This window comes from Pseudorca crassidens, chromosome 3 (assembly GCF_039906515.1).
Source record: "Pseudorca crassidens isolate mPseCra1 chromosome 3, mPseCra1.hap1, whole genome shotgun sequence".
Lineage (NCBI taxonomy): Eukaryota > Metazoa > Chordata > Mammalia > Artiodactyla > Delphinidae > Pseudorca > Pseudorca crassidens.
Window position 1 is genome coordinate 133,178,664 of NC_090298.1, and position 8,539 is coordinate 133,187,202.

Genomic DNA, 8,539 nt, shown 5'->3' on the forward strand with positions numbered 1-8,539 from the left:
AAAGACATATGATAAAAGAAAGTATCTAAAAAGTATTCTGGACTATCTGGCTGTAAGTACTTTCAGAAACTAGAAACAGGAGACAAGCTCACAAGATCAAAATATCACAAGATCTTAGGTAGCATTCACTGAAGAACTTTAGAGAAACTCAAAGTTAGAGCTGAGAAAATATGAGATGAAGTAAATACAAATGGTCTCTCTGCCAAAAATGCTATGCCAGAGCATTTTCCAAGTTATTGGAAGTAGTGAACTTGTTATTGGAAGTAGTGAACTTGAGAACTATAGTTTGGTAAGTCTATTTTCTACACTTAAAAAGCTGATGAAATCTATACAATGTATTAGTGTATAAAGGTTGCTAGGAAAAAAGAGCAAATTTTTTCTGATAAGAGATAAATTATACCTCACTCCTCACTAACTTGATATCTTTCTTCCATGGGAATAAACAAAACAAGTTTGAAAAACACAATTACCATGACTTTAGGTTTAGAATATAATATAAAATTAATTGAAAGAAACAAAAAAAGGGGTGGTGTAAAAATTTGTATCTGTAGGTAATAAGCAATTAAAAGTAGATTCTCTTAGGGATTTGTGCTATAATTTGTTCTTATTTAACAATTTTATAAATGATTTAGAATATAAAATATATAGTGAAATTTCCAAATTTGCAACTGATAACAACTCCTCCAAGTAATATAATGCCACACTGATGAGTACAAACTAAAAGAACATATTTCAAAAGTTGTATGATTGGGCAGCAGAGTAGCCAATAAATCTCATCATAACTATTATATAACTATTAAATATATATATATATCATAATTATTATACATATAACTTTACATATCTGGGAAAATAATTCCCAAATTTTATACTTAAAAGATAATGATTTTTTTAATCATTTGAGATCCAATTAAATCTTTACTGACACTACATATTACTAGAAATAAGAGAAATTTAAAAAGAAAAAAGCAAACAAAAGCTCATTTTCCTTAGATTTGATTACTTTGCATATGGCTCTGAAATGCTTCCTATAATTCTGCTTCTCATACTTAAATAAAACATCATGGATGCGAGAGCTCTACCACTTTCTATCTCCCCAAATCTTTGCTCAGAATTGCATAAAATTAATATATTGTATAAAACTGTCAGCTGTCTCAAGTAAGAACACTGATAAATATATTTCTGGGGAGAGAAAACATACAGCATTTAACTGTGGATAGAATGACATGGAAGAGGGGTCTTAGAAAAAGGGGTAAAAAGAAGAAACAGATGATAAAAGTGTAAATCATAAATAACAGATAAAACAAGGTAAGTTTTTAAAAAAAGCACAATTAAGCCTAGATTGAAATACAGGATTAAAAGAGATACTACCAAATAGCAAAGGGTGAAAGTGCCTGCCTGTTCTGGGAGAGGACAGGGTGATAGGATCAGCTTTCTTTGCCTTGAGCCTAGATACCCTGAAAGTGGCTTTGTTGGTATCCATTGCTACAATGATACACAGGAAAAAAACTGAAAATGTCTAAGATCCTAATAAGTTAATTTTCAAGATATCTAAACCTCTCATCACATAGATATGAGGAGGCAGAAACTGGAAAGAACAGTAGTTTCAGGACAAGTGATAGCAAGTAGTGAACGTACAAAGCTCTGCCTAAGAGGTGACTAAAATAGGCTCTGGAAGAACAAACTAATGATGGATAGACCTATAACAAGTTCTTAAGATACTAGATTCTCAATTTTGGGTTCTTAAAAGCAAAAGACAGGAATGTTGTGAAGAACTGATAACAGAGGAGAAATTTAGGGAAAGACAATGTAATGAACGAAATATCTGGTAGAAGATAACTTCCATTGCTTTTCTAGGGCAGCAAAAAAAAAAAATGGTCTTAAGAGATCAGTCACTACTACTATATTCCAGGACAGGATGCCTCATACCCCATCAGCAAGGCATTCTTTTATGCTAATAGTAAAAACATATTCCTATTTCCTATTGCATTACCTCAGTCATTTCCTGCATTATCTGCATAATCTATGGACTCATCCTGATTTGCTTAAAAGGTCTGACACAGAATATTTGCTACTCTAGCAAACCAAGGGTTTTGATGTCTACTGAAATCTTTCTTTCCCTGATTTAATGTTTTCACTCTATTTTTGATTTTTTCTTAACATTGTTGTCCTAAACTCTTAAGCTAACAGAAACAAAATTTCAAGTTAAGAGGTAAAATGATCACATAGCCATTAAAAAATTTGTAATCTACAATAAAATCAACTCACCAACTGAATGAGTGATGGGGTTCTGTAGGCTGGGAATTACCACAGAGTAGGTAGGTGAGCAATAAGGATAAACTGTTGTTGAATTTGTAGAGATGATATTCTGTGTGGTACCAGAAAGTACATTGGAAACGCTTAGAGGGAAGCGTTTTCGCTTCCCTGGACGAGGCTGATAAATCCAACCTAGAGAAGATAAACTATTTTTAATTTGAACATATAGATCCTATTTAGCCTTTAAATAGTTCTTTGCACATTAGAAGTCCAAAACACTTCTAAGTCTTCATTGTCTAAAGTATCTTTTCCAGCTCTATGATACCATTTCTGTGCATTTTAGCATATATATCCATATGGCTCCTAAGTAGTGGCCAATGTTGTAACCCATAATACAAAGGAAGAGGAAGGGCAAATGTCTTTTATCCAAAGACACATAATGAATTTATAGTAAAATCAACATTAAAGGCACTGAGTTTGAATCCCAAAGCTTTTCCTCTACCCATAAAACAATGCCCCAGTAAGATACTATTTGTCTCCTCCTGTTTCCTCACTTTCTATAAGACACAATTATCTATATCTTACGATGAAGTGGTTACTAATGACCAGTCACTATTTTTATGCCTTCTTCAGAAAGAGTCACTCTCTTAGACTTGGCAGTCTCCAAGTCCACAAACCACCCAATTTCCTTCCAAACTCAGAAAAGTGGAGTTAGGGCAGTTGTAGCCACTGCATAACCAAGAGAATCACTGGTTCCCTGTAACCACTGCTCTGACGATTCCCCCCTAGAACCTTTCTCCTACTACTTTAGAAAAATAGTTATTCTTTTCCCACCATGCACAATATGTTGGCCATACACTGTGCTTTTACCAAGCTTAATATCAATTTCCTCACTGCTGGGGAGAGAATCAGAATTTATTTCAAACTACATCATGATGAGGATAAATTTATCCATCAGAAGGCAGCACTATATTCTGATAATCATATAATATTAAAATGGAGCATGGTGTTAATAACTGTAGCATGCCCTGCATATTTTCTCTGTTGCTCTGATCTGAACTACATTTTCTAGCATATTTGAAAAATTATAGCCTAGAACTCTGGAGCTTTACCTTCATTACGTTTATATTTATATATTTAATCAAAACGACAGTAAAACTGTTTGTCCCCAGGTTTGCATTAGTTGGCAAATATGAGACCAGATATCCCTCTACTTTGTGCTGTTTAAGGAAACTTATGCCCAGTATCAATTAAATCATTACTGTAATATTAGCCAGTATTTTCTCTATTGTACATATCAGATTAGAAAAAAATTACATTTTTGTATTTCAGTCTCAAACTAACCTATTCTTTACCTAAATAAATTTAAAGAAATTAGAAAGAGGCTTTGTTCATTTCATTTGATTACCAGGAAATTCCTCTCTGTGCTTTTCTTTAATCTTTTGTGCTTCATCATAATAGGGTTTCTTTTGTTCTTCACTAAGTTTGTTCCACTCTAACCCGAGCTGGACACTGATTTCTGCATTGTTGGCTGCTGGGTTAGCTTTGGCTAGTGCTGGCCGGTGGATCCTTGCCCAAACCATAAATGCATTCATGGGTCGCTTCACATGACCATTTCTGTCCTTACTGAAGGGAGTGTCTGGTATTCCTACATGACAAAAATTAAGAGACTAAATTAATGTGCCACACACACACACAATTTTAAAGTGAAGTGCACTTCCACCTATATTTACTTTTTAAATATCTGGAGAAAATATACACTTCAATATAGCCAAGGAACTGCCAGTGTTCCAGAATTCCTCATAACCCCTGAACTCTGCATTCTAAACTGTGGCTTAGAAAGACTCTTCTCTTCCTCAAAAAGAATAATATTGTTGAAGATACTGTGGAAGTAATAACGTTGAAGACACAGTAAACTGCTGGCTTACTACTTCTTTGAGCTATATTAATATCTCTAACAATAATTAACATTTAGTTTATTTCCCATTAAAATATTCTAGTACTGGGGGACAGGAATTAGGACTTATTAATGACTATAATCCCAGCGCTAGGTGGGTGTACCCTAAATGTTCAAAGGAATTCATTTACATGCCACTGGAGTGCCCATTCAAGCAAAAATACTTATAATATTAATATACTATATTATTTATATTTTGTCATGAAGGTGAAGCACCTGCCAAGGTGGGTCACTAACACTAGTTCCATGTCCCAGGAGAAAAAATAAGAGGAAAATTAGAAAGGTGACTTTTTGAAAATCACAGAGACAGCTGAAATTACAATAAAGGAAGTTGTTTAAATTCACATCTCTTACATAATTCATCAAAAACCACTGCCTATACACTTCATATACTGTTTCTCTTTATTTTAGGGTTACTTGATATATAAAATTTTAAAATGCACAAAGGATGAAATAAGTATTATAAAGAAAGCTTCCCCTTTCTCTCCTTTAGAAAATGAAAACAAAGTTTAAAAATTACTGATGATAAAAAGCAAGAGTATGGGGTACAGATGAACTTATTTGCAAAGCAGAAATAGAGACACAGATGTAGAGAGAACAAACATACGGGTACCACGGTGGGGAAGGGGAGGGTGGGATGAATTGGGAATTGGGATTGACATATACACACTACTATGTGTAAAATAGATAACTGATGAGAATCTACTGTATAGCACAGGGAACTCTACTCAATGCTCTGTGGTGACCTAAATAGGAAGGAAATCCAAAAAAGGGGATATATGTATACATATAGCTGATTCACTTTGTTGTACAGCAGAAACTAACACAACATTGTAAAGCAACTATACTCTAATAAAATTTTAGAAAAAAAAAAAGCAAGAGGGTGGGGTGGGGAGGAAGAATCAGTAAAGAAAATAAGAAAACAATGAAGATAAAAGTCAATGAAGATATGAACTGAAGATTAATATGACTTTCCATTGACATTTACTGCCATAGTATTCTGTCTGAATTACATCTTAAAATAAGAATTTTCTAGCTATATATTTGGAAATAACGGATAGAAATAAAATATCTACTTGTAATTGTTACTACTGTAACTGTGGTCATTTCTTTGAAAACAACTTATTCTACAGTGTTTTCATTTTCTATATTTCTGTAAGTCCTTAGCTTTTAGAATACCATTACAATTAATTATGTACTGTTCTCGCCTAGAAAATGTTTACTCCTCATTTTTAAAGAAGATAAATCACCTCTATATCCAGTATAAACTTTCCTGTTTATTTTTTCATTAAACACTATTTTTTCTTGTTTCTTGATACATGTAAAAATACTGAGCTACTATAATACAATATTTTAAAATGTTGATTATCTGTAGCATATAAACTGAGGGCTTTGTGTTATCTAGCAAGAATATTTCTATTTTTGTGTATAAACATTAGTCACATCTAAATCTCATTCTCCACTGGGCCTTAAAAAAAATAATTATTTTTAATGTTTGGGAATCCTGAACGTGTTAGCGTATTTTACTGCTATATGTACAAGTCAGAAGTGATCTTTGCAGACTTTGCCCTGAACCCATGATTTTATTTTTCTAGTTTATGCTTCTCAACAGCTGACATGTCAGCTACGGGGCAACAGCCGAAGTTTAAAAAACCAAATTGTTTCCCCTGCCGTCTAATACCTGCATCTGAGGGAAGCACGGTGAGTGGGACATCTTTGGTTTCAATTTTTACAGAAGGCTCCAGTAAGGACTGCATTTTAATAGGCACTGGTGTCAAGGGGACCTTGGTCAATCCTATCAGCTCTGAAGGTGGAGGTCCCTGAAACTGGATCCGGGCTCCAGGGGGCACGGTAGGAAGAGTCAAAGGGATCCTGAGGTCTTGCTGGTGCGGCCCAAAGGCAATGGACGGCTGGGTCAGGATGACATCCTTGCTGCCATGGACCAGGCCACTGGACGCGGGCTCTGTGCCGAGCCTGGAGTCCTCGCGGAGTCTCTCAGGCTCCTCCGTTTTGATGACTCCTTCGCTGATAGCCGCCAGGCTTTTGCCTTCCCCTCCTTTCGCCGCCGTGTAGCTCATGACCTCCTCCTCTTCCTCCATCTTGCCCTTCTCGTCCCCTCGGGGGCTGTCGATGGCCGGCCCGGGGCCTCCTGCCTTCGCCGCCTTGGAGGCCTTAGGGCCCGCCTTGACGGCCCTCCGAGGTCCCACTGACGGATCCAAGCAGGGGTCCAGCTCCTGCTTCTCTGCCTTAACGTGCACCGGCAGGGGCTGCCCCAGGTGCAACTGAGGCCTGCAGGGGGAGCCCTCGGGCGGCGGCGGCGGCGGCAGCAGTAGCAGCTCGGGCCTCAGCTGCAGCAGCCGCGCCTGCGCGGGAGAGGCGGCTGCGCCTTCCTCCCGGGCCTGAAGCAGTGGTGGCCCAGGCGGCAGCAGTAACACCTGCTCCGGGTTCACCTGCAGTACCCGCCGTGCCGCGGGCTGTACGCCCGACGCCGGAGCCTCCCCGCACGACGAGGCTAACGTCACAATGGCGGCCGCGCACGGGGCGAGCGGCGACGCAGAGGGCTCCGCGGCCGCTGCCCGAAAGAAGGCGCCCTCGACAGCCACCGGGGGCGGAGCGGGGCGCAGCGGGCGCGGCGGGGTCGCCCGCGGCAGTTGGCGCGGCTGAGGCGGCGGCTCCGGCCTGGCTCTCTCCATGGGGGGAGGGGGACGCCCCGGCCTACTCCCGGCCCGGATTGTAAGCTCAGCCGTTTGTTGGCGACCTTCTCCCCTCCCCCTTTCAGTTAAGACCCTTCCACGGCCTTTGCTACCCAGAACCCTACGCGGTTCAAAAAGCAGCCCTTGGTCTTGGCCTCGCCCAACCACAAGTGTCTTGGTACCCCCCGACCCGCGGTCCGCCAATCACAGGCACGTTCTCCGGCTCCTCCCGCCCTCCACGCACCCCTGGTACCGAGCCCTCGAATCGCCCGCTACGGCCGGGCCGCGGCACGTGCTGCCCATTTTCCCCCTGTGACTCTCCCTCTCTTCCGGTGTTCTCTTCAGTCCGTTGTCCTTAGTTACCTCTCCCCAGTCCGGAGCGCCCGACAGTGGCGTTGCCCAGGAAACAGAGCGGTTCCACGCCACTGACCTCCAGGAGATAAAGCCGTGTGAGTTCTGCACAAGAGCTGGACATACCTGCCTTGTACATGCGGTTTGCAATTCCAGAATACCTTGTGGGCCCTGACTCTCACCGGGGTCTTTGGATTTGTGCCAAGGGAAAAGAAGGCAAATTTTGCAACTTCTCAATAATCCCCTTAGCTGATCTTGATGGGAAGAGTGTTCGACTTGGCCATTACTGTGCTAGTTAAACTTTACATTTATCACCACTCCTGTGGGCCCTGCTTGCAAAATACATCCCAAATTCATCCACCTCTTTCGGTTTCTCCCACCATTACTCTGTTCTGCTCTTACATCTGGATACTGCTATAGCAGTATCTTTTTTTCACCTTTCACCTGGATCTTTCACCTGGATACTGCTATAGCTCTGTAAATAGTCTCCCTGCTTTTCGCTTTTGTCTCACTACGCTCTAGCTGCCAAGAATCTTTGAAAAATACAAATCTAGTCCTCCCACACCCTCTCTCCAAAAACAAATCTTCTCAGGCCACTCAGTAAAGGTTTAAAGTCTTGGCAAGGTCCGTAAGGCCCCAAATGGCTTGGGCTGTAGTTCTCCTATTTACCACTCTAGCCCCAGCTTTAGCTACACTGCCTCTCCTCATTCTTTCTCCTACTTCAAAGATGTTTGAATATGACTTCACTTGTATTTCTCCCTTGTGTCTCCTTAACACCTCCTGCTCCTATTCCGAATTGCACCTCAACTAGTACTTCCTCAAAGTCGTGTTCTCTGACTCTGAAAATCAGGTCAAATCTCCTTTATGGACTCGTACCTCTATCACCTCTTTTAAAGTTCTTACCACAATTTGTAATTACATATTTCTTTATGGCATTATTCTGCTGCCTCCTCCACTTTACTTATACTCCTTGAGGGCCGACTGTGTTTTGTAAATCTCCAATGCCAATCATAGAGCCTGGCGTATAGTAGACATTCAGTAAATACCTGTTGAATGAATAAAGACTGTCGTAGTCTGATAATAAAATAGTAATAATCACTACCTATATTAAGGGCTTACTTTTATGCTAGGCATTGCTTCAAGTCCTTCGCGTGCTTATGCCTCTCCTTTTACTAGTACTGTATTGTGTTTGTTTCCATTAAATATCACCAAGAGAAAGAAGAAATCTTGTATTAACATTTGTTACATTTCTAAGTGATGTCCTGATTAAAAGCTATAAATT

General features: G+C 40.0%; 1 protein-coding gene across 2 annotated transcripts in view; it reads right to left on the bottom strand.

Annotated features, from left to right (window-relative positions):
• SOX30 (SRY-box transcription factor 30) overlaps positions 1-6,935 on the bottom strand; it is a 33,840-nt gene extending 26,905 nt beyond the window's left edge. For both annotated transcript variants that reach the window (XM_067732401.1, XM_067732402.1), the window contains exons 1-3: positions 5,895-6,935; positions 3,665-3,904; positions 2,269-2,448 (exon numbers count right to left, since the gene is read on the bottom strand). In XM_067732401.1, coding sequence (XP_067588502.1) covers positions 2,269-2,448; positions 3,665-3,904; positions 5,895-6,906 — 1,432 coding nt within the window. In that variant the 5' untranslated portion in view covers positions 6,907-6,935. The remainder of the gene's footprint in view (positions 1-2,268; positions 2,449-3,664; positions 3,905-5,894) is intronic.
• Positions 6,936-8,539: the final 1,604 nt, after the last annotated feature.